Source organism: Macaca fascicularis, chromosome 3 (genome assembly GCF_037993035.2).
Source record: "Macaca fascicularis isolate 582-1 chromosome 3, T2T-MFA8v1.1".
Taxonomy (NCBI): domain Eukaryota; kingdom Metazoa; phylum Chordata; class Mammalia; order Primates; family Cercopithecidae; genus Macaca; species Macaca fascicularis.
The window spans coordinates 180,323,579-180,349,126 of NC_088377.1; the positions used below are offsets into that span (position 1 = coordinate 180,323,579).

At 44.8% G+C, this 25,548-nt stretch overlaps 1 protein-coding gene across 5 annotated transcripts in view; it reads right to left on the reverse strand.

Moving 5' to 3' along the window:
• SVOPL (SVOP like) overlaps window positions 1-25,548 on the reverse strand; it is an 81,841-nt gene that overhangs the window by 53,353 nt on the left and 2,940 nt on the right. For 2 of the 5 annotated variants that reach the window (XM_074036067.1, XM_015448100.4), the window contains exons 1-4: window positions 14,517-14,556; window positions 12,653-12,724; window positions 9,458-9,582; window positions 6,070-6,133 (exon numbers count right to left, since the gene is read on the reverse strand). In XM_074036067.1, coding sequence (XP_073892168.1) covers window positions 6,070-6,133; window positions 9,458-9,582; window positions 12,653-12,724 — 261 coding nt within the window. In that variant the 5' untranslated portion in view covers window positions 14,517-14,556. Of the gene's footprint in view, window positions 1-6,069; window positions 6,134-9,457; window positions 9,583-12,652; window positions 12,725-12,991; window positions 13,090-14,516; window positions 14,557-22,169; window positions 22,269-25,548 lie in introns of those variants that run through there. The other 3 variants (XM_005550886.5, XM_065542626.2, XM_065542624.2) reach the window with 3 other exon arrangements.

Consider the following 25,548-nt stretch of genomic DNA (forward strand, 5'->3'; position numbering starts at 1 on the left):
CCCGCCTTGGCCTCCCAAAGTGCTAGGGTTACAGGCGTAAGCCACTGCACCTAGCCCAGGGTGACTATTTCATCACTAAAGAACTCTGTTACCAACAAAAACGAAGATTATTTCAGAAAGCGATAAGGCCTGTAAAGAAAATGGAAAAATGTGATAGAGTGGAACTTGAGTCATCAGGGACAACATTGCCAAAGAGGCAATGAATGAGCGGGCCAGTAACAAGGCTACTACAGTAGACCAGGTCAGTGACGTAGCATTGAATGGGATTTTAGTAGTGAATGGTGAAAAAACAGGTTTGTTTTTTGTTTTGTTTTCTTTGGGATGGAGTCTCGCTCTCTCACCCAGGCTGGAGTGCAGTGGCGCAATCTCAGCTCACTGCAACCTCTGCCTCCCAGGTTCAAGCAATTCTCCTGCCTCAGCCTCTGAGTAATTGGGAGTACAGGTGCGCACCACCACTCCTGGCTAATTTTTGTATTTTTAGCAGACACGGGGTTTCACCATGTTGGTCAGGCTGGTCTCAAACTCCTGACCTCGTGATCCATCCGCCTTGGCCTCCCAAAGTGCTGGGATTACAGGCATGAGCCACCGCACCCAGCAAAATTCTTATTTTTAATTGACACATTTTCAACACATTAATTGTACAAAAATTTTTTAATGGATGGATGAACACATTTCGGAGATAAAGGTGACAGGGTTCGCTGATGGACATTTGGACTGAAGGTCTAATAATAGAGGGTGTGTTAGTAGGGCTTGTAATTGGGCATGAGGGACAGGGAGGGCCCAGGATGCCTCCTGAGTTTGTGTGCAAGATCACTGAGGGGAAAGTGTTTGCTATTAACTGAGATTGGAAACAGAAATAAGAGGCTTCAGAGGAAGAAGTGATTAGTTCTGAGTATCTTGTATTGAGGAGCCTGTAAGACATTCAAGTAACTATCAGGTCATTGGCTGCCTAGGTCTGAAGGTTAAGGAGGCGCTCTAGGTTGTAGAGGAAGATGTTGGGGCCAGTGCGGTGGCTTATGCCTGTTATCCCAACACTTCGGGAGGCTGAGGTGGGGGAATCACTTGCAGCCAGGAGTTTGAGACTAGCTTGGGCAACAAAAAGCAAGGCCCCATCTCCACAAAAATAAATTTTTTTTAATTCACTAGGCACCATGACATGCATCTGTAGTCCCAGCTACTCAGGAGGCTGAGGTGGAAGGATCACTTGAGCCCAGGAGTTCGAGGCTGCAGGGAGCTGTGATCACACCAATGTACTCCAGCCTGTGTAACAGAGAGATAAGCTGTCTCTAAAAATAAAAAAAAATTCAGGGCTCGGGGTAAAGTATTGGAATGAAAAAAAATATATATATATATCACCTCATATATATATTCATATATATACGTATATTTTTTTTGAGTCTCACTCTACTGCCCAGGGTAGAGTGCAGTGGCGCGATCTCAGCTCACTGCAGTCTCTGCCTCCCAGGTTCAAGCAATTCTCCTGCCTCAGCCTCCTGAGTAGCTGGGATTACAAGTGCATGCCCCCACGCCTGGCTACTTTTTGTATTTTTAGTATAAGAGACAGGGTTTCACCATGTTGACGAGGTTCATCTCCATCTCCTGACCTCAAGTGATCCACCTGCCTCAGCCTCCCAAAGTTCTGGAATTACAGGCATGAGCCACTGCACCCAGCCCAGTATTGGAGCATATTAGATGACCCAGGAGACATGGAAAATAAGACAAGCAAGGGAGAGACAGAACCAGGAAGCATGGCAGAGTAAGAGGCACAGGTGGAAGAGAAAATGTCCATAGGGGAGCTTGAGTAGGGCCATGCTCAGTCAATAACACCACATGTAAGACCCAAGCACTCCCAAGCCTCCAGTTTTTGGTTTTTTGTCTGTTTTTTTTTTTTTTTTTTTTTTTTTTTTTGAGACAGAATCTCACTCTGTTGCCCAGACTGGTGTATAGTGGCACAATAAATGGCTCACTGCAGCCTCAGTCCCTTGGTCTCCTGAGCTTAAGTGATCCTCCCACCTCAGCCTCATGAGTAGCTGGAACTACAGGCACACACCAATAGCCCCAGTTAATTTTTTAATTTTTTTTTTTTTTTTTTGTAGTGGTGGAGTTTCACCATGTTGCCCAGGCTGGTCTCAAACTCCTTGGCTCAAACAATCTGCCTGCCTCAGCTTCCCAAACTGTTGGGATTATAGGTGTGTGCCACCGCACCCGGCCTGTGCCTCCATCTTGACAAAGATTAGAAGAGAGCTGCAGGGATTGAAAAGCAGCACTATCCAGTACCTGTTAGATTCTTTTAAAAATTTTTTGTCAGGCCGGGCATGGTGGCACACACCTGTAATCCCAGCACTTTAGGAGGCCGAGGCGGGTGGATCTCTTGAGATCAGGAGTTACAGACCGGCCTGGTCAACATGGTGAAACCCCGTCTCCACTAAAAATAGAGAACATTAGCCAGGCATGGCAGCGCATGCCTGTAGTCCCAGCCATTCTAGAGGCAGGAGAATCACTTGAACCGAGGCAGCAGAGGTTGCAGTGAGTCAAGATCACGCCACTGCATTCCAGCCTGGGTGACGAGACTTTGTCTCAAAAAAAAAAAAAAAAAAGTCACCTATGTTTATTAACAAAAAATAAATTTGAAAGTATTTTCCTACTGATTTATTTATTGCCAAGTGTATAAAGGCTTCAGTGGGAAGGGTCATCTTTTTCTTGGTTCCTCTGAAAATTCAGGGCTTTTGGTTAAGTATAGATGGGACAGGGCACCTAGACTGACCTGTTTTCTGGATTCGAAACCTCTAATCAATGGCCATCAGGGGCCTGAGGAGGGATTGGGACCACCTAAAGGAGGCAATTTTGGCCCATTCCCTCAGGTATGAGCCAGTTCTGGACTTGCAACCACCAGGATCCTTGGAAGGGAGGTAGGACAGCCTAAAGGGGTAGCAGCTGGGGCCTACTACTGAAGCTCAATGGGGAAGAAAGTTTATCCTGGATGCATTCCTAGGCTTCTGTCATTCCAGTGAAACCGGTCATTGGACTATTTGGTCGCTGTGTTCTAAATGCTGTTGGATGATGATCATCCTGGGCTCAGAAAACCTTGGAATTGGACGTATGGCTTCAAGCATTCCCAGGCCTCTTTGGTTGGTACAAAATAATAGACAGTGTATCAACTGAAGAACAATCAACCAGCCAAAAATAAACATGCACAGGCATACCTCCCTTTAATCGTGCTTTGCTTTAGTGCACTTTGCAAATATTGCAATTTTTTTAAAACAAATTGAAGGTTTGTTGCAACCCTGCCTTAAGCAAGTCTATTGGTGCCATTTTTCCAATAGCATGTGCCCACTTAATATCTCTGCTATGTTTTAGTAATTCTCACAATATTTCAAACTTTATCATTTTTCCATCTGTTATGGTAGTCTGTGGCCCATGATTTTCTATGTATCTTCTACAAAAACAATTATTTTCATCGTTTGGGGGCACCACAAACTGCACCTACATAAGACATGAACTCAATAAATGTCGTGGGTTCTCATGGCCCCACTGGCTGGCTATTCTTTGGTTTCTCTCCTCTCCTTGGGCCTTCATTCTTTGGTTCTTCATTCTTCATTTTTGAGAGAGAATCTTGCTTTATTGCCCAGACTGGAGTGGGCAATACTTTGTCCATTCTTTGTCCATTCTTTGGAACCAGCCAAGATTGTCCCACTGCATTCCAGTCTGGGCAATAAAGCAAGACTCTTCCTCAAAAAAAAAAAAAAAAAAAAAAAGCTAAATCTTGTGCACGAATAAACACACGGAAGAAATAAGTCCTGGTGTCTGCTAGATCAGTAGAGTGACTGTAGTTAATATTAATTGACTGTACATTTCAAAATAGCTAGAAGAGAGTAATTCACAGGTTCCTAGTGTACAGAAGAGATAAGATGATGTATATCCCAATTATCCTGATTTGATTACACGAATGTATTACCACACATATACCCAAAATATGTAAATCCATATATCAATAAAATAAATTGTTTAAATGATGCTATCTACTCTGTCTGTGCTCTAGAAATAGAACAACAAAACCTGGATGACGGCATGTCTGTTTACAGCATGGTTTACTGAGTATTTTTTTTTTTTTTTTTTGGAGAAGAAGTCTCACTCTGTCGCCCAGGCTGGAATGCTGTGGTACAATCTTGGCCCAGTGCAACCTCTACCTCCCAGGTTCAAGCGATTCTCCCACCTCAGCTTCCCGAGTAGCTGGGACTACAGGCAGTTTACTGAGTATTTTAAGACCACTGTTGAGACCTACTTCTCAGAATAAAAGGTTTTTTAAAATATTACTGCTCACCAGGCAAGATGGCTCACACCTGTCATCCCAACATTTTGGAAGGTTGAGGCAGGAGAACAGCCATGAGTTTCAGAACAGCATGGTCAACATAGTGAGACCACATCTCCACAGGAAAAAAAAAAAAAAAAGGAAGTGAAACAGGAAAGAAAAATATATATATATAAATTTTTTCTTTCCTGTTTCACTTCCTTTTTTTTTTTTTTTTTTAAAGAAATCAGAGCCTGCTGGGCACAGTGGCTCGCACCTGTAATCCCAGCACTTTAGGAGGCCGAGGCGGGCAGATTGCTTGAGCTTGGGAGTTCGAGACCAGCCTAGGCAACATGGAGAAACCCCCATCTCTACAAAAAATACAAAAATCAGATGGCATGGTGGTGCACACCTGTAATCCCAGTTACTCGGGTGTCTGAGGTGGGAGGATCACTTGAGCCCAGGAGGCAGAGGTTGCAGTGAGCTGAGATTGCACCACCGAACTCCAGCCTGGGGGACATAGCAAGACCCTGTCTCAAAAAAAACAAATCAGAGCCGGCTGGGCACAGTGGCTCACGCCAGTAATCCCAGCACTTTGGGACGCCAAGGCAGGTGGATCACCTGAGGTCAGGAGTTTGAGACCAGCCTGGCCAACATGGTGAAACCCCATCTCTACTAAAAATATAAAAAATTAGCCGGGCATGGTGGCACACATCTGTAATCCCAGCTACTCGGGAGGTTGAGGCAGGAGAATTGCTTGAACCCAGGAGGCAGAGGTTGTAGTGAGCTGAGACCACGCCATTCCACTCCAGCCTGGGCAACAATAGTGAAACTCTGTTTCAAAAAAAATAAAATAAAAATATAAGAGCCTCACTTATCCTCCAAGGTGATATAAGCTACACATGCACACACATACACACACACCCCTACACACACACTCTACAGTAATATATGTGAATATAAATGTATATATACTACTATGTATATATTATACTAATATATTTACATATAATTTACATATATGTACATCAATATATTAGTGTGATATATACTATATTTGTGTAATATATGTATATATTCATTTATTACTGTAATACATATTATAGGATTATATTCTTATGGATAAGCAACAGAAGTGATTTCTTGAGATGAAATCTACTCTGGTAAAGAGGCTATGACGTTGTTGAAAGGACAACAAAGAATTTAGAATATTCATAAACTTAGTTGATAAGGCAGTGGCACAGTTTGGGAGAACTGACCGCAATTTTGAAAGAGTTTCTCTACTGTGGGTCGAATGCTATCAAACAGCATTGCATCCTACAGAGAAATCATTCAGGAAAATAAGTCCATTGATGTGGCAAACTTCATTGTTATCTTTGTTTAGGGAATTGCCACAACCACCCCAATGTTCAGCAACCACCACCCTGATCAGCCAGCAGCCATCAACACTGAGGCAAGACCTTCTACCAGCAAAAAGATTATGATCCTCTAAAGTCTCAGGAGATCATTAGAATTTATCAGCAATCAAATATTTTAAAATTAAGGTGTGTAGCTTGCTTTTTAGACATGATGCTATTGCACACTTACTAAACTTCAGTATAGTGTAAACATAACATTTACACACACTGAGAAACCAAAAAGGTCGTGTGACTCACTTTCTTCTGACACTCACTTAATTGCCGCCATCTGGTACCAAACCAGCAATATTTCCAAGGTATACCTGTATGTACATCATATCCCATAGGATGCCAAAGGCAGGTAGAACTCCTATGTTGCCTTACCTGAGACAAGGGTAACATATAGCCTCGGTATTTCGTGGGCAAAAATTCAGTCTTTATGATTAACCTAAACAGGAAGCGGGAAAAAGCACAATTTCGTTTTAAAAAAACTAAATAATCTTTTAAAAAATAATCAGTTTTTCTTGTCACAGGGATAAAGAATTCAAAAGCATAGATGTCGATTATATATCAGAAGAGAATTGTGACAGCTAATATCCACATAAGAGAACACTAAGAACTAAACTGACAGCTGCTCCTGAGTTTACATCTTTACTCCCAATACTTGAAACCTTCTAACACTTAAGAAATGTAAGCCTGCCCGGGTGCGGTGGCTCACACCTATAATCCCAGCACTTTGGGAAGCCGAGGTGGGTGGATCACCTGAGGTCGGGAGTTCAAGACCAGCCTGGACAACATGGAAAAACCCCGTTTCTGCTAAAAATACAAAATTAGCCAGGTGTGGTGGCGCATGCCTGTAGTCCCAGTTACTCAGGAGCCTGAGGCAGGAGAATCACTTGAACCCAGGAGGTGGAGGTTGTGGGGAGCCGTTATTGTGCCATTGCATTCCAGCCTGGGCAACAAGAGAAAAACTCCATCTCAAAAAGAAAAAAAAAAAAAAGAAAGAAATATAAGCCTTATCTGTTTTGCCAAGGGAAGCACTGGCAAAATGTTTTCCCAAGCCTGATTCCCTTTTATTTATTTATGAGACAAAGTCTGGCTGTCTCCTAGGTTGGAGTACGGTGGTTTGATCACAGCTCACTGCAGCCTCACACTCCTGGGCTCAAGAGATCCTCTCACCTCAGCCTCTCAAGTGGCTGGGATTACAGGTGCTCACCACCACACCCGGTTGATTTTTTAATTTTTTGTAGAGATGGGGTCTTGCTATATTGCCAATCCTGGCCTCAAGCAACTGTTGCACCTCGGCTTCCTAAAGGTCTGGGATTACGGGGGTGAGCCACTGCACTCAGCCTGATTCTCTTTTCTAAAACATATTGGCAAATGAAAATACACCCAAGAGAAGGTAAATAGTTCTCTCAATTCATGAGGACAGTCAAGGCACAAGTTTCTAATTAAGTACATATTTTCTTTGTGAATAGAATAAATGGAAACATATTCCATCAGTTTTCTAATTGCTCTTCTCTGCTGCTGTTATTAGCCAGAATTTGGGGATTTTAACGTATTTATTGAGCTGTTTCCTGGGGAATGTTTTACATTTTTACTTAGCTTCTACTCCTTTAGGGCTTCAAAGCTCAAAGTTTACAGTATGCCCCAGGGAAGAACAATTCTTTCTCTAACACATGAAGGCAGTAATTAGGTGCTTTGACATCTCCTAAAATATTTTAAGAATAACCTGCTCCAAGGCACTAAGAAGAGAAGAGCCCAAGGGGCCCTGTTAATTCAAGGGGTGGGGAATTCCTGCAACTGAGGGTTCTTCCCTATTTTAGGCCATTTAGGGTAATTTCTGGACATTGCCATGCATTTGCAAGCTGTCCTGGCACCAGTGGGAGTGTCTTTTGGCATGCTAATACATTATCATTAGAGTATAAAAAGCAGTGAAGACAACCAGAGCTCGCTTTGGTCGCCATCTTGGTTTTAGTGGGTTTAGGCCGGTTTCTTTACCACACCTTGTTTTATCAGCGGGGTCTCTTGTGACCTGTATCTTGTGAAAGCAGTCCTGCTGATCGCCTATCTCTTCCTGTGACTACGAACGCCTAACCTCCTGAGAATGCGGTCCAGCAGGTCTCAGCCTCATTTTACCCAGTCCCTATTCAAGATGGAGTCACTCTAGTTCGATCCCATCTGACATATTCCCCCCCCTCCCTTTTACAAGAGGAGTCTTCAATCATAGGGTGATAGTTCTTAAAAATAGTTACTCCTAAATGTTACAGGGGCTTATGGTCAAACTAAACTCTTCCAACAAATTTAAGAAATTAATAAATGATGTTTGGATTGACTTCAAAAAAAAATTTTTTTTTGAAGAGAGAGGGTCTCACTATGTTGCTCAGGCTGGTCTTGAACTCCTGGGCTCAAGGGATCTGCCTCAGTCTCCCAAAGTGCTCAGATTACAGGCGCGAGCCACAGTGCCCAGCCTGGGTTGACATTTTTGTTACCTAATATGGCACTTTTCATTAGCATTTACTGTAACAAAATATTACACATCTACAAAACAATGAATAACCTTATGAAAAAATGAGCACATGCTTGATCTAGCACTCTGTTAGCCTCACCATCAAGCATCATTTTAAGGAGAAAATTGCTCCTGCTGGAGCATTAAATAAGCAGCTATCACTAAAAACCAAACAAAGCTCAAACTGAATTTGCACAAGTGACTTCCATACATCTGTAACTTATTAATGCTGTAAATCAGAAATAAAATTTGAAGCATCCCGTCCCCCCGCCCCCATTCACCTCCCAACCACCACCATCTGAATGGATTCCCTCCTCAGCCAGGATACTCTAAAATTTAACCTGAAAGACTGGTTCAGGCCACGACAGGAAGTGCGGTCGGACATGCCTCATTATACCTTTCCAGTATTAACATCAACGCAGCCCTTAAGTTGGTAAGAAACATTTACAATCTATTTTCTCTGAAGCTGGCTACCTGGAGGCTTCATTTGCATGATAAAACCTTGGTTGTGGAGACCAGAATGCCTTAAACTAGACATTCTTTTCTACTGACAACTCTTTCAACCAATGCCAATCAGAATATGTTTAGATCAGCCGGGCATGGTGACTCACACCTGTAATCCTAGCACTTTGGGAGGCCAAGGCAGGTAGATTACCTGAGGTCAGGAGTTCAAGACTAGCCTGGCCAACATGGCAAAACCCCATCTCTACTAAAAATACAAAGAATTAGCCAGGCATGGTGGCAGGCATCTGTAATCCCAGCTACTTGGAGGCTGAGGCAGGAGAATTGCTTGAACCCAGGAGGCAGAGGTTGCAGCAAACTGAGATTGTGCCATTGCACTCCAGCCTGGGCAACAGAGCAAGACTCTATCTCAAAAAAAAAAAAAAAGTCATATGTTTACATCTACCTGTGGTCTGGATTTACATCTACCTGTGGTCTGGAAGCCCCCCACCCTTTGAGTTGTCCTGCCCTTCCAGATGGAACCAATGTCAATCTTACATGTATTAATTGATTTACTACGTCTCCCTAAAATGCATAAAACAAGCTCTACCCCGACCACCTTGTGCATGTGTCCTCAGGGCCTCCTGAGGCTGTGTCATGGCCACATCCTTAACTTTGGCAAAAATAAACTTTCTAAATGGACCAAAACCTGTCTCAGATATGCTGGGTTCACAATGCTTTTGGTCCATTAAGTGTGGTGTGTGCATCAGGACCTGCAGGGGTACACATTTCTGTCTCAGGCCCTCTGGGTGACATATTTACCCCTGTGAGTGGCCGGACACACCACAGCCCACCATCGTCCGCAGGAAGACAAACCAGACGTACGAAGGAGCAAACGAGGTCAGCAAGGAGAAATAGGCTCCCCACAGGAATGAGATGAGCAGAATCTGAAACAACAGAACACATGAATGGGACCTGCCTCAATGCGGGGAGGGAAGCCCTAACATCTGAAGGTGATTTTCTGTTTCCATTCTGATAGTTGCTTCTCTGAGGAGCTAATCGATAGCCAGCCCAATGGTCTTCACAATCATCCAACAATACAATCCATGCCACTCTACTGTCTGGAAGCCCAGACCCACCAAGTTCAGACCGTTCTTTAAAACTACCCTGCTGTGCCCACCCTCACGGGTGGCAGGTCCCTGATCTTGGACATCAAAAGGCAAAAACGTGTCCTTCCTACTCACAGGGCTGTTGGGGACAGAACGAGGCAGTATGTTGGGAGGAGTACAAGGAGAACGTTTAAGGTATTTGCTTTTTCTTTAATTATAAGGATCATATAAGTTCATAGTAAACAATCCAGAAGAAAAAAGAAAACGTAAAAATTGAAATCACCATTGTCCAACCCAGAGAAAATACTCTTAACACTGTTTTATCTTCTCTGTTTGTAAGAGAAAACAAAGTGTTAATGGCTGTAAATATTGCAGTGGAAAGACGTACTTTCATACATGTAATGTAATACATAAGACCTTGCTCTACTGTTAAAGTTGTTTCAGATCTTCTCATTATTAAAATAAGCTGGGACGATATCTGCATAAGTCGTTATGCCCTGATATCTTTAGCAAGCTAGATTTCTGGAAGACAAATGTTCAGGTTAGCAGAATATTTTCAAGGTTCCTGATTCATACTGCCAAGCTGATGGTCAGAAAAAATTATACCAATAGGGTTTAATAATATTATATAATAATAATGATATAATAACACCAATAGGGTACATAATAAGGGTGTCTATATACTTGCAAGGCATGAAAATGTCCATTTCAATGGTGCAGGACTCTTTAAGGAAAAAGTTCCTTACATATTTGATAAGGAAAAATTATATCTTACTATGTATTTTGTTTTTGATAACTCCTGTGCTTTAATGTTTTTTCCAAGGTTTCTTGACAATTTGTATTTCTTTCATAAAATGCCTTTTTTGTGCTTTTTGAGATATTTGTGTTTTCAAATTTACAAGAATCTATGATATTTATTTCATGTACTTTAAAACATACAGCCAATTCTATTAATGTTTTCCTTTGAGGTTCCTCCATTTGTGTTTATGCTTAGAGAAGATTTCACCAGAAATCAAGCAAATAGAAAAGACAGACCTGGGTTTGTAACCAGAAGACATAATTTATGTCTTGATGTTTAATCTTAGTAGGTACGTGACTTTGAGCAAGTAGCTAGTTTCAAAGTTATACCAACGTGAGCTAAATGTGTAGCTGCTTATGTTTATACCTGCAAATGTCCTCATTCTAATATGTTTTAACTCCATACATCCATCAACTTGAGAAAGAAAAGCGGCTCAGAGCAGTCTGAGGAATGTGAGGTATGCAGAATTTATCAGGTCCAGAGACACAGGAGCATGCGACTCCAGTCACATTCCCGCACCCATGCCCAGGGTAATTGTATAAAGGCATTTTGTTTTTCTTACCTTCCCTGTAGTTTCCAGACTAGCTGATAAATCACTTAAAATGTTAACCACAAGTTGCACAATGTGACGCTCATCCATTATCTCCATGTTTTTAGATTTTGTGACACAAAGAGCGATGTAGAATCAGCTGATAGCTTACCATTTTAATGAACCAATGTAAATTATTAGTAAATAACTTAGGAAGTGCCCCCAAATTCTTTTCTCCCCTCCTTTAAAAAACCCAGTTGTCACTGCTGCTAATCGGAGCATCTATTCAGGGCAACTGGACTGTATGACTTCTGGGCTGCAATCCTCAATCTTGGTCCAAATAAACTCCCTACTTAAATTAATTTTGCCTCTGTTTCTTCCTTTAGGTCAATATTTCTGGCATAGCTGGCAGGGTTCAGAGCAACACCACCCTTTACCCCCCCAATTACCCACAGTCTCCTCCTGAACTTGCTGCACGAACCCACTGTGTTCCCCTAACTGCAGAGATTTCACTGGGGGCAAAAGGGTGAATCTTTCTGAATCTGGCCCTCCTTTCCTTTAGGTTGAGGTCCAGAGTTTGGGGGGCTTCTTTATAAACTCTCTCATTTAAGAGCAAGGGCTTCCATTTCTGTCCCTGGACAGGACATTCAGGCGAATGGCTCCGCAGAGGACTTCTGTTTTCTCAGCCTCTGCCTCATGAGAGCAGGTTTGGCTTATGGTCTTGGCCATCCAGCACTAGTGGTTTGACTTATTCTTGTCCTAAAATTCCATCACAGGCTTTAAAACTTGCTCCTGTTTCCCACTGATTGTAATTTGGACTTGTCTTCTCATTTGTGACCAATTCCTGCTAGTCTCAGATAGGTGTCTGAGGGTGAGTTTTCTCGCCCCGAAGTTAAGGGAGACTTGCTCCCTCCGAACCCACTTGGGTGCTCTGGGGGGCTAGAGACTTTATGGACATTCATTCATGGCACGTAGTTGTCTCCCTGAAAGAACAGCTTCTTCTGAGTTTGCTGCTGCAGCAGTGGACTAGTCACTTAAACAAAAACCAGAGGGAAAAAACCTCCCAACAGGGCTGCTCTGAAGGGCAAAAGGGGCCTCTTCCATTCCCCTTAACTCATTAGAAGTGAACTTACGGATAAATGGAGAACAGATGTGTGCCCCCACTGATATCAGATATCAGAGCCACTATCTGTTCTCAACCCACCACAGTAAACTGGACATGGTGGAGGCATCTAACCAAGCCATGACTGCTTCTAAGTCCCAACCTTTAAAAGTTCAAATAGAGCCACTTAGCGGCCTTCATTCCTTTAGTCCTTCTTGGTAGAGATTTCTTAGAACTCTATAATACCTGCATCTCCTTTTACTCCACACCTGGACTGCAGAGGAACAGCCGCAGGCACAGGTACCCTGAGAAAAATGTCCAGAAGATAAGCCTGGAATGTTCCATTAGGGAGGGAATATCTGCATTTTCTATCTTGGGTATTAGGAGGGAGATGCCTACTAAAGAGAAACAGCGATAAGGTTGCCCCAAAAGAATACATGAAAGACTACTCCAAATGCTACTGTGAGGGCTCACCTACCTTCCAGCGGCCATATCTGTCAGCCAGGAGGCCAAAGAGGATACTGAAAACCATGTAGCCAAAAAACACCATCTGCAAGTGGGAGCGAGACAAAACGGTTCTCTAAACAGGTTTTAGATGTTACTTTACCCCATTAGCCATTTTCACTAGATGTAGGCTGGAAATATGTGAGGGATGGAAGTTAATTTGAAGAACAGGGTTTCACCAAGCACTTGCTTGCCCCTGAGGCCCTTCACGTTCAGAATTTCGGAGGCAGGCTTTTATGATCCCTGTTGGCGGGAGCCTAACAAGGGAGACATTGCCTCAGGTGGAAACGGGGTCCTCTGAGCTGCCGCCCACCTGTTGCTAGAGGGCGGCTTCGGCTCCACTCTGTTCAGACGTGTACTTGTGAATTTCCACTACAATTTTTGAAACTGTCCGTTCATGCGCTGCCTTATTCAATACAAAAATTGGGGCCACTAGAAGCAGTCTCCCTTTATGTTATTACAGATAAACATAACTTTAACCGCCACGTCCAATCGTTCATTTAAAAAACTCTTCAGAACATATATAAGTCCTAAGATAAACCTACTTCTTTTCCTTACTTGTTCTCACAATGGCCTGTCCTCCCCTGATAAAATTCAAGGACCTGGGATTTGACACTAGGGTTTTATTTATTATAACTTGGCCTGAGTCGTCAACTGCTGTCTGCGCCTCTGGGCTCCTTATTTTCCTGCCTTCAAGAAGTTCAGGCTTCACTGCAGCCCTGACTGACGGCCTCCAGGGCAAGCAAAGGAATGCTGTTAGCTCGCATTTCTAGGGGAAAACAAAACAAACCAGAAACAGCCCTGTTTCCCTTTCGCTGTCGCTGTTCTGCTTCTTTTCTCCTTCCCCTCACTCTTTGGAGGAAAGACTGAAATGCAGTTCTCCCACACGGAACCATGTGTTCATCATATATATTCTTTCACGACAAAAGCCACGACTGGGCCCTGCGCGCTACACTTTCTAGGACAGAAATGTTCCGTAACCCTGTTAGACTGCAGAGACAGAAACCTGTCTGCTCACTGGGGCTCCGGCTCACCCTCTCCCTCCCTCCCTCGCCCGGATCCTCAGAGGCGCCCCTTTCTTGTGCACCCTCCCCTACCTCTTCCCTCCCCGACCCTCTACCCGGAAGACGTCCTCCCTCCCTCACGCGCCCCACCTAGCGCGCCTGAGCCCCCGTCGGGCGCGCGCCTATCCCTCCAGCGCCCGTGAGCCCCCATCGGGGGCGCGCCTATCCCTCCAACGCCCTTGAGCCCCCATCGGGCGCGTGCCTAACCTTCCAGCACCCCTAATCCTCCATCGGGCATGCCCCTGACCCTTCATCGGGCGCGCGCCTAACCCTCCAACGCCCGTAATCCTCCATTGGGCACGCCTGTGACCCATCGGGCTCGCGCCTAACCCTCTGGCACCCCGTATCCTCCAGCAGGCGGGCGCCTAACCCTCCAGTGCCCCTAATCCTCCATCGGGCACGCCCCTGACTCTTTATCGGGCTCGCGCCTAACCCTCGAGCTCTCATAATCTTCCATTAGGCGCGCGCCTAACGCTCCAGCGCCTTTAATCCTCCATCAGGCACGCCCCTGACCCTCCACCAGACGCGCACCTAATCCTCCAGCACCCCTGATCCTCCATCGGGCGCGCCTAACTCTCCAGCGTCCCTGACCCTCCGTCGAGCGCGCCCCTGACCCTCCAGCGCCCCTGATCTTCCATCAAGCGTGCTCTAACCCTCCAGCGCCCCTGATCCTCCAGGGGTGTGCCACGCGCCCCTGATCCTCCAGGGGTGTGCCACGCGCGCCTGATCCTCTCGCGCGCGCTTTCCCCCTCCCCCGCACGTCCTCCTGCTCACCCCCAGCTTTTCCTCCTCTGCCACCCCGGCACTCGACCCTTCCCCCCTCCCCCCTACCCCCGCCCTCTACCCTTCCCCTACAACCCTCACCCTTCCCCCAACAGCCCTGCGCTCGACCCTTCCTTACCCCCACCCCTGCCGTTCAACCCTTCACTCCCACGCCCACCCTCGACCCTTCCCCCGACACTTCCCCCCATCCCCGCCCTTTCCCGGGACCCCTGACACTTCTCCCCGACCCCCTCCCCCGACCCTTCCCCAAACCACCCCCGACCCTTCCCCCAACCACCCCCACCCTCGACCCTTCCCCCCAACACTCTATCCCTTCCCCACCCCCACTCCCACGCTCTATCCCTTCCCCACCCCCACGCTCTATCCCTTCCCCACCCCCACGCTCTATCCCTTCCCCACCCCCACCCCGCCTCCCTAGGGTGAGCTCTTTTCTGCAGGTGCTTGTCTTTAATACAAAACATGACTCCACTGTTTGATTTAAGCAGCACATAAGGTGTTTCTTCAGCATGACTCTTACAAAACACAAGGGCCATCATAGCCCCATAATTCTTTAGTTTTCTCAATTAACAACTGCTTAGAAAATGGGGTTGGGGGGCCTGGGAGACAGTGACAATGTTGTTCATCAGCCTGGCCCTTCCGTTTAGCACAATTGTTCCCAGTAAGCTCAGGAACAGAGTCAGAGTCAGACAGGCTAAGCCAAGACAGGAGGATGGGAGGAGCCCAGAGCAGGAAACAGTCTGGCCTTGGGAGAGTTCAGTTGCTTAGAGAGAAGTCTTTGAGCTGTGATGGCCTAATGAGGGAGATTGTGTACCTGCTGGAAGGCGCCTCTGTAGGCACCGTTAGGAAACAGCACAAATGCAACCAATGAAATGTGAGCTGTAAATATCATATTTACATGTGTATCATGTACTATAAAAAATGGTATCATGTAATATAATTTTGTAGTGCAGGTGCAAATGCCACACCTGGCTCTCCAGCATTCTCAAGGAACTAAGATGTGCATATATACAAACCAACTGGGGTACAGATCAGTTAGAATTAAACATAAAGTTATAGGGTCACCCTAAAGATACAAGGATTGGCAAGTAATGCTTTTGTGAAAGCCATGAGAACCAAAATGGAGTCACTTAGGCCACATCCTACCAAAATGGGATCGTAGGCAACAGAGGAGGGGCTCTCAGGCACGCGTGCCTAGCACAGAAACTGTAATAAGGACTCTGAAAACCACAGCGTTGCAAAAAGACCACTAATCGCTTGAGCCCCGGAGCTCAAGGCCAGTCTGAGCAACAGAGTGGCATCCCCATCTCAAGAACAAAAACAAACTGCTTCTGCAAGAACAATACCCAGCCTGTTCAACTTCAGACTGATGCCACTGTTGTTACCGATCCTTGTAGCCAGGGAAAAGTATTTCAAAATAACTTATATAGCCTTCCTCATTTTGCCTTTAAGAAACTCTCAGCCGGGCGCGGTGGCTCAAGCCTGTAATCCCAGCACTTTGGGAGGCCGAGGCGGGCGGAACACAAGGTCAGGAGATCGAGACCACAGTGAAACCCCGTCTCTACTAAAAATACAAAAAATTAGCCGGGCGCGGTGGCGGGCGCCTGTAGTCCCAGCTACTCAGGAGGCTGAGGCAGGAGAATGGTGGGAACCCGGGAGGCGGAGCTTGCAGTGAGCCGAGATCGCGCCACTGCACTCCAGCCTGGGCAACAGCGTGAGACTCCGTCTCAAAAAAAAAAAAAAAAAAAAAAAAAAAAAAAGAAACTCTCGACTTTCCTTGCCTTCCTAAATACATCTATGGCCCAGCCATGGTTCTCCATAGCACAGGAATTCCCAGATTGCAATCCCCTGTCATTCCTTTCCAAATAAACTCATTTTGCTGGAGAGCTTCTCTGTTATTTTAGGTTGACACTTTCTAAAGTATTTTATAAATAGAAGAAAATGGAAAGCAATCGAGTCACTTTATTACAAGTCTAAGTAAAAACCTTGATTTCTAAAAATTTTTCTAAAAGCATATGATCTGAGACACCAAGACACCCCTTTAGCAACCGAGATGGGCCCCAAGGTTAAGGAAACAAAAGTTATCTATAGGTCAAGGGTTCAGAGCCTGGCGGACATGGCAGATTTCTGAATTCCTTTCTGAGATATTAAGCTGATTTACAACCCAGACCACTATGGTCCTGACTGGACAGAGGACCGGACCAGCCTTACAGACGTTCTTTTTGGATAAGCTACTGCAGACCTCAGGCCAGTTTCAGCAGCTTATACAGACAGTGCACAAACTGTTTTTGTGTTCTATAGTTGACCTTTTGACATAAACAGCCGAATTCCACCTCATTTTAATGCTAGAACTCTCCCCAAAGTGAACATGTGATGTATGTTACATATATGCTTACCTAGTCTGCATGTAGGCTCCCCTCACAAAGATGTATAGCTTTGCCCCCAAACCTGCCAAATATGTATGATGCCAGCCTTGTGAAACATAAAACCCAACCTGTCCTTCTCCTCTTCCAAGAGAAAGCACCTTCAGTGCACACTGGAGACTGTCTCTTTCAGGCTTGCAAATCACTATTGCCAATAAAGCTGTCCTTTCTATTATTTAGCCATCCTGGTGGTCTTTGGGACAACAAGTATTAGAGAACTTTAAAAGCACAAAAAGGAACCAGGGCACCAAAGTTAATAACAGGAGTTTTAATGAGGGAAATGGAACTAAGATAATATAACGGAAAAATAAAACATCTCGGGACCCCCAAACTCATCACACCAATGAGGAGGTTAAGCCTGAAGACAGTCATGCAACACTGGCCATCCTTTTCCCAAATGAATAGCTGTTGCTTTACAACCTTATGTCAAAGTATTATCCATCAGCCAGACCCCCCATGGAAAATTCTTTGCTGGTCTTGAAACCCTTCAAGATGCATATCCTCCTGTAAAGCAAGGACATGTCCATTGTAACTTAGGTTTTCAATCTAAGTCTAGCTTCTACAACTAACATCTGTCTGTTAGATTTCACACTGATAATGTTGATTGCAAGCTCATCATCCCAAGTGATGAGAATCATTCTTCCCAGAAGATGAGACCATTCTTCCACCTACCTGAGACATCTGCATAACTGATGCTTCCTTTACTCTCCCTTTTTTCTTCCAATGTTCACCTCATTTTATATAAAATGTAGATTGACTGGGCACTAATTAAAATCTCACAAAAATGTAACCATTTGCCTCACTGGCTGGCTACCCACCTCTTCCTACATGCTTTCTTTCCTTTAAAAGAGAATATAAATCCTGAGTCGCCCAGAAACCTCTGCTTCAAGCCACAGATGTTTCCGTAACTGATGTTCTTGAAACCGACACTGCAAAATTGTAACTGAGTCAGTGAAAGAGATCTGACCTAACCAACTCCATATCTTGCTTCTAACCTCCAAACTATCCTTGGTCATTCCTAGGTGTAGGCTGAACTAGCTTTGGGAGAAACTTACTTTATAGTTTAAAACAAAGATAACTGCTCTTTCCCAAAACCAACCTCCTTCTTGGCTGGGGACTAGACTGCCTTTGTAGGACTAACAAATTAGCCACAAGACTAGAAATCATGGTTTAGGAGTCAGACAGCTGGAGGCTACAAGATTCTGACCCTCCCTAAACTGTTCCTGAGATGAGTGCTTGAGATATTTTGCAGATGGTACACTTGACGGATCAGCTGGTACCACCCGGACTGATAAACTGGTCCTCTGATCTTATGGCACCCACTCAGGAACTCAATCAGCACAAGAGGACGTCAATTCCCTATGATTTAATCTCTGACCCACCTAAACAGCACTCTCGACTCACTGGCCTTCCCCCATCCACCAAGTTGTCCTTAAAAACTCTGCTCCCCAAATGCTCCGGGAGACTGATTTGAATAACAATAAAACAACTCCGGTCACCCACAGAGCGGCTCTGTGTGAATTACTCCTTCTCTATTGCAATTCCCCTGTCTTGAGAAATCAGCTCTGTCTAGGCAGCCGACAAAGTGAACCCGCTGGGCTGTTGCATTCTTCTCAGTCACACCCTCAAGCTCTGGCTCAATAAACCTCAGATGACTGAGATTTTTGCCACAGTATCTCATTTGGGTTAGCAAAAATAAGGGCAGATTTTTAGATGTGCTGCTGTGATTGGGCATACAACTGGAATCCAAACTTTCCAGCCTCCAAGACACAGAAAGAAACACAACTGGGCAATGCCATGGATTATCTGAGACGAGAACTCCAACCAGTTCCTCAAGGGAGGGACTTTTCCCTGGTGCCACCCCCAAAGATTAAAATTCACAGGTAAGATTTGGTTAAGGCAGTGAGTGACAGGGATACCCCCTTCCTCTGTCACTTTCTGGGGTTACTCCTTTGAGCACAGCCTTGTAAGTTTGGGGGGCAGGAGGAATTCTTCTGGAATTCACCACCAGTTTCAGACTAGCTCTCACTGTCTTACAGAATTTGCCCTCAAGGCCTCTGCCACCTGACTGTCCTCCTCCACCCATCATGGTCTACCTACCTCCCAGACACTCCCTTTAGTGAGGATTTGAGCACCTGGGCTCATAGTTCTTTCTATTAAGTCGTTGGGACCCAGAAAGTGATACAACAAAGACTGGCACTTTGACATGTGGAGAGGATAGAGGCAGCTGCATCAGAATCAAGGTCCCTCTAACCTTGTCTTGCTCCTTCGCCCTCAAGCACAGGGAAGGGCTCTCTGAAGTTTCCTTATCTGACAAGAAAGCTTTGTTCCAAAAGGAATGCAACTGGGCCAGGTGCAGTAACTCAGTTTGTAATCCCAACACTTCGAGAGGCCTAGGCAGGAGGATTGCCTGAGGCCAGGAGTTAAAACCCAACCTCTTCAAATTAGCCAGGTGTGGTGACCCACCTCCCAGCTACTCAGGAAGCTAAGACAAGAGGGTTATTTGAGCCCAGGAGTTCAAAGCTGCGGTGAGCTATGATCATACCACTGCACTCCAGCCCAGGCAACAGAGGGAGACTCTGCTTCAACAACAACAACACAACAACAACAAAAAAGGAACGCAATTATCCTAAACCCACTCCCTGTGGATCATGTCAAATTATCAAGATCAGCCACCAGAAAAGAGAAGGGGCTGGGGATATCACATTGACCCAGACTTTTCACCTAGTCCTCTGGGGGCAGCTCCCAGAGATCACCTGGATAACAAAAGAACCTTTGTTCCACCCCTCACCTTCCTGTAATGCCTGCCTCACACCTCCCTGGTCCATTCATTCTCACTAATGACTTATTGCCTCTCTAAAGAATCTTTGCTCACTGTTGTCCTCCCCTATGAAAAAGGCTATATGTTTCTGTCCCACACTGGGTTATCGGTAATCACTCTGGTGATTCCTTCCTGCTATGCCCATCAAAATAAAATTTTGGATGCCTTTTCTCCCATGAATCTACCTTCTGTCAGTTGATTTTTTAGTAAACCTTTGGAAAGCGAAGGGAAGTTTTCCCTTGGCCCCTACAAAGTCCTGTCTTCATTAAAACCAACTTCAATACCCAAGTAATCAAACTTTCTCTCCTCATCTGATGGTTCTTTGACCTCCTTGGCTGATGTTACTTCCTAATTACATCCCAGAACACAGAACTTCACTCTACCACTTATACCACAGCCCATTTGAAACCATCTTTGCAAAAATTATAATAATGAGAAAAAATTATGACAGTGAAAGAGATCTGACCTAACAAAATCCATTTTGGCTTTAACTTCCAAACTGCCCTTGGCCATTCCTGGGCATGGGTCAAGCTAACTTTTGAAGAAATTTAGTTTACAGCTTAGATAATAGCTCTCCCCAAAACTAAACCAGCTTTATAAAAGTAAGTAAAGGCCACCAGGTTGGGATTATGAGGGCCCTGAATTCTGTTAAGATGTAGGCTTAAAGGATTACCAGCCACTTTCCAGCCTTTGTTCTGGAGGTCACAAGATCTGCAACTTCCCCAATTACTCCTGGAAATGACATCACTACTGTAGAACCTAAGATTAGCCTTTTGAGAAGTCTTTTCAGACTTTTGCATTTTTGACAAAAGGATAACTCCACCCAAACCCATGACCCGTGACTCAACTGGTCTCGTGGCCCCCCCAACCCATAAGCAGACTCTGCGCACAAGGTCCATTTTCTACACCACTATGATTGTATCCCCAACCAATCAGCAACACCCATTCCCTAGCCCCCTGCCAACCAAACTATCTTTAAAAAACCCTTGCCTCCAAATTTTCAGGGAGGCTGATATAAGTAATAAAATTCTGGCCTCTGGTTTAGCCAGCTCTATGTCTATTAAACACTTTCTCTATTGCAATTCCCCTGCCTGATAAGTTGGCTGTATTGGGGCACTAGGTAAGATGAACCCTAGGGCAGTTACACCCTCACTGCCCTTCTACCCTGCAGCCTTCTCTCCTTGGAGTTCTTAGAAAACTGAACACATCCTTCCCTGAAGCCTTCCAATGGCTCTCCACCCTCCACAGTGTGGCTTCCAACATTCTTATACATCAGGAGCCTCTTTTAAGATTAAACATAAATATTTTGCAAAGCTCTATGATAGAAGGTGTACTTTCATACCCATTTAATCAGAAATGTATAATGACTACGAAGTCAATAATGCTATTATGTTGATTTTTGTTATACAAAATGGCAATCTGAAAAACTGTAATATGTATATTTGTCACATATGTTTTGCATGGAGGGTTTATATGTGTTTGGCCCAATGTTGGGAAGCAGTGGCTATAGAATGGAATTTATGCTTAGCAGGTGGGGTGCTTCTGGCCCTGCCCACCTCTGCAACTTCACCTCCCATCACTACATCTTTCTCACTATTTAAATGTGATACTCCTTGTAGTCTTCTCAGCACACATGCATACACACATGCTTTTTGAACGAATGATGGATATCATCAATTCCATTTTGTAGCAAAACTTGATGTGCAACTCATAAGGCTGTTTTTTCTTTTTTGAGATGGATTTTCACTCTTGTCACCCAGGCTGGAGCACAATGGTGTGATCTCAGCTCACTCTAACCTCCTCCTCCCTCCTCCCAGATGCAAGCAATTCTACTGCCTCAGCCTCCCAAGTAGCTGGGATTATAGACACCCACCACCACATCTTGCTAATTTTTGTATTTTTAGTAGAGACAGGGTTTCACCATGTTGGTCAGGCTGGTCTCAACCTCCTGACCTCAGGTGATCTGCCTGCCTCAGCCTCCCAAATGCTGGGATTGCATGCATGAGCCACTACACCAGGCCCATAAGGCTATTCTTAATGGTCTTTGAGAAAAGTTGAAGGAGTAACAGTACAATTCAGTGAGGGTGATTGGTAAAGTCACTATGGTCCATGTAAATAGCTTCTCTAGTGACTTGATTTAACCTATGACTAACCCATGACTTTGGGATCACTTTCTGAATTGCATGTCTCATGTGGATAGTAAGCAGTTTAGGATTATGCATACTAGGAAAAGAAAAAGATGAGGAAGACATCAAACGCTGGTTTCAGCCTGCAAACCCTTGAGTTTTGGAAGCCAACATACCAAGTGGTGAGACACCCTTTGGCTCTCAGCCCTGCAGGATGGAGGAAAGGGAGCCCAGGCCCTCAGTTAGCTTGTTCACAGCACAGGAAGCAGGTACTTACTGTGGTTACTAATGCCACCTGCCAATTCTCCAGTTGCCATTCACAGCAGATGACAGGAGACACAACAGCTATCAACATGATCTCCATGGCCTCAACAACCTTAAAGAAGAGGGACACAATGCCATGTCTAAGTGCCAGCTTGTCATCACTTCTTCCCAGGTCTGCCTACCCATCATCCTACCTAGTCCTGTCCCCTTCGTCTTTCTTCCCCATTTAGGGAGCATCTATTGTATACCCACATAGCACTGCTAGTTGGATAAGGAACTATAGAACTTCAGCTTTCATGGATATGACCTTCATGGTTTGAAAAACTTGAGTTCCCGAAAATTTGTGAAACGTATTCACTTATGATTTTGTTGACCAATGCAGTTGCATGGTAGCACTATGGGGGAGCTGTGTGAAGGCCACTCCCATAGCTAAGGGGTGAAACTAGCTAACCAGCAGCATCCACATCAATGAGCTTTGTTGTTTTGTACTCATGATTGTGAAGGTTGCAGGGCACAAGCCTTACAAATGGATTTTTGAGACAGTCTCTGATCTCACACTGGGATAGTAAGTTTCATGAAAGCTGGAAAATAAAGCAATGAGTACAAAATAATATGAGTTCGTCAGCAGGAAAGTTTTTTTTTTGAAAAAAAAAAAAAAGAAGAAGAAATGGGATCTCACTATGTTGCCCAGGCTGGAAACTCCTAGGCTCAAGTGAACCTCCCACTTTGGTCTCCCAGAGTGCTGAGATTACAGGCATGAGCCACTGAGCTCAGCCTAAGAAAATGTGTCTTTAACAGACTTAGTGCTACTAAATATTTCTTTCAATACAAAGTTTGAGTATTATCCTCTATCCATATCTTGCAATCCGTTATAGGGATAAGTTTGTCTCTCAAGAAAAAGAAGGAGATGCTAGAAAAGAATTGAAGGAATAATTAGAAATAGATGATGAAAGTTAGGTACAGGATCACGAAGGATGAGTCAAAGATGACTGAGATTTTGTGTTTGGTGGAAGGGAAGAACACTGACATCACTGACAGGGACAAGGTTATCAGGAGGAAAAAAAGAGAATTAAAGGAGAAAATGAATTTGTTTGGTGTTGAGAGTTCAGAATGGGTGGAGTTTTATTCCTTACTGGTTTATTTCCTTCTGGAACCCTTTAGAGGAGTGGCATTTGGTTAATATGGATCCAGCTGTTCTGTATTACTGAAGGAAGATGAGTTTACTAAATCAAACTTTCTTAGATTATTATTATTATTTGTAGACAGGGTCTTGCTCTGTCACCCAGGCTAGAGTGCAATGGTGAGATCTCAGCTCACTGCAACTTCTGCCTTCTGGGTGCAAGTGATTCTTGTGCCTCACCCTCCCGAGTAGGCGTGCAGTACCACGCTCTGCTAATTTTTGTATTTTTAGTAGCGATGGGGTTTTGCCATGTTGGCCAGGTTGGTCTCGAACCCTGGACTCAAGTGATCCACCCACCTCAGCCTTCCAGAGTGTTCAGATTACAGACATGAGCCACCGGGTCAGCTCTTCTGAGATAATTATGCTGTCTTACTTCTGAAACTTTTTGAACTTAAACTTGCCAGCTGGCCAACTGAACTCTCAACACCACTATAATGCTCTCTTGTGGCGAGACAAGTCACTATAATATGTGTACTTCAAAGTCCCACACACTAGCTGACATCATTCCACCTATTTCATCCCAGACTCCCAAGTTATACAAATGTAAACATTATAATAATCCATACAGATATTCTATCAATGTTATCAACAGAACATGTGCCAAATTCATTTTCTCCTTTAATTCCCTTTTTTTCCTCCTGATAACCTTGTCCCTGTCAGTGATGCTGTCTTCTGAAACTTTTTGAACTTAAACTTGCCAGCTGGCTAACTGAACTTCTCTGAGGGGAGAAGGACCAGGCAGGGAGCCAGAGTGGAGTACACAGAGGAGTTTCACTCTAGACCTCAGGGAACATCTTTAAGACGACCAGGACTGGCCGGGCAAGGTGGCTCTTGCCTGTAATCCCAGCACTTTGGGAGGCCAAGGTGGGCAGATCACTTGAGGTCAGGAGTTCAAGACCAGCTCGGCCAACATGGCAAAACCCTGTCTCTACTAAAAATACAAAATAAATTAGTTGGGCATGGTGGCACATGCCTGTAATCCCAGCTACTCAGGAGACTAAGGCAGGAGAATCGCTTGAACCTGGGAGGCAGAGGTTGCAGTGAGCCAAGATTGTGTCTCCGCACTCCAGCCTGGGCAACAGAACAAGACTCCATCTCCAAAAAAAAAAAAAACAACAACAACAAAACACACACACACACAAAGACAACCAGGACTTAGGAGTCCTGGTCACAGGCTGAGGCTGCTCAGCTGCTGTGGATGCAGTTATATACACAGTCACATGAGGCCCCGAAACCCAACTGCTGCTTCTACCTGTTCAGGCCTCTGAATGAAAGCCTGAACAGGTGGAGGGGCCACGGCCAGGAGGAGCTGGGGCCCCTCACTGTCAACATGTCAACGCTGATGGAAGGATCTTGCTCACAAAACACCCCATCGTAAGACCAGGCAAAAGATCTGGTTCCTGCACCCACATAAGCAGTTCTGTCTTCCTTTGTGAGACAGGAGAGGGTGGCCTGGCAGAGAGCCCCTCCTAGCTGGTGAGCTGGGAGAATTCCCACGACTAGAAGGCACTTGAAGAGCAGAGACCATTTCACTTCCTCGGGATGTTCTGGGCGAAGGTAGAGAAGAGTTGATAGGAAAACTCCGCCTCGTCACACCTACTTGTCCCTTGAAATGTGGAATTTTTAAAATTCGGGGCCTATGAGACCTCACTGTACAGGTAAGGAAGTCTTCTAAATTGTACCATTGGTTATCATCAAAGTAGGAGTAGGACACATCTTGCCTTTCTCTTTTTTGTACTAGACTGTTGCCTGAGGCCGGGCTTGGTGGCTCAGCCTACAATCCCAGCACTTTGGAAGGCTGAGGTGGGAGGATTGCTTGAGTTGAGGAGTTTGAGACCAGCCTGGGCAATATAGCTAGATCCCATGTCAAAAAAAAAAGAAAAAGAAAAAGAAATAGACTGTTGCCTGAGAATGCAATACTTTTGAATGAAAGATGCGTCAAACTCACATGGCTACCTCTAGATCACACAACTTTTTTTTTTTTTGTCCTGAGACAGAGTCTTGCTGTGTCGCCCAGGCTGGAGTGCAGTGGCGTGATCTTGCATCACCGCAACCTCCATATCCCGGGTTCAAGCAATTCTCCTGTCTCTGCCTTCTGAGTAGCTGGGATTACAGGCATGTGCCACCATACCCAGCTAATTTTTTTGTATTTTTAGTAGAGGAGGGTTCACCATGTTGATCAGATTGGTCTCAAACTCCTGACCTCAGGTGA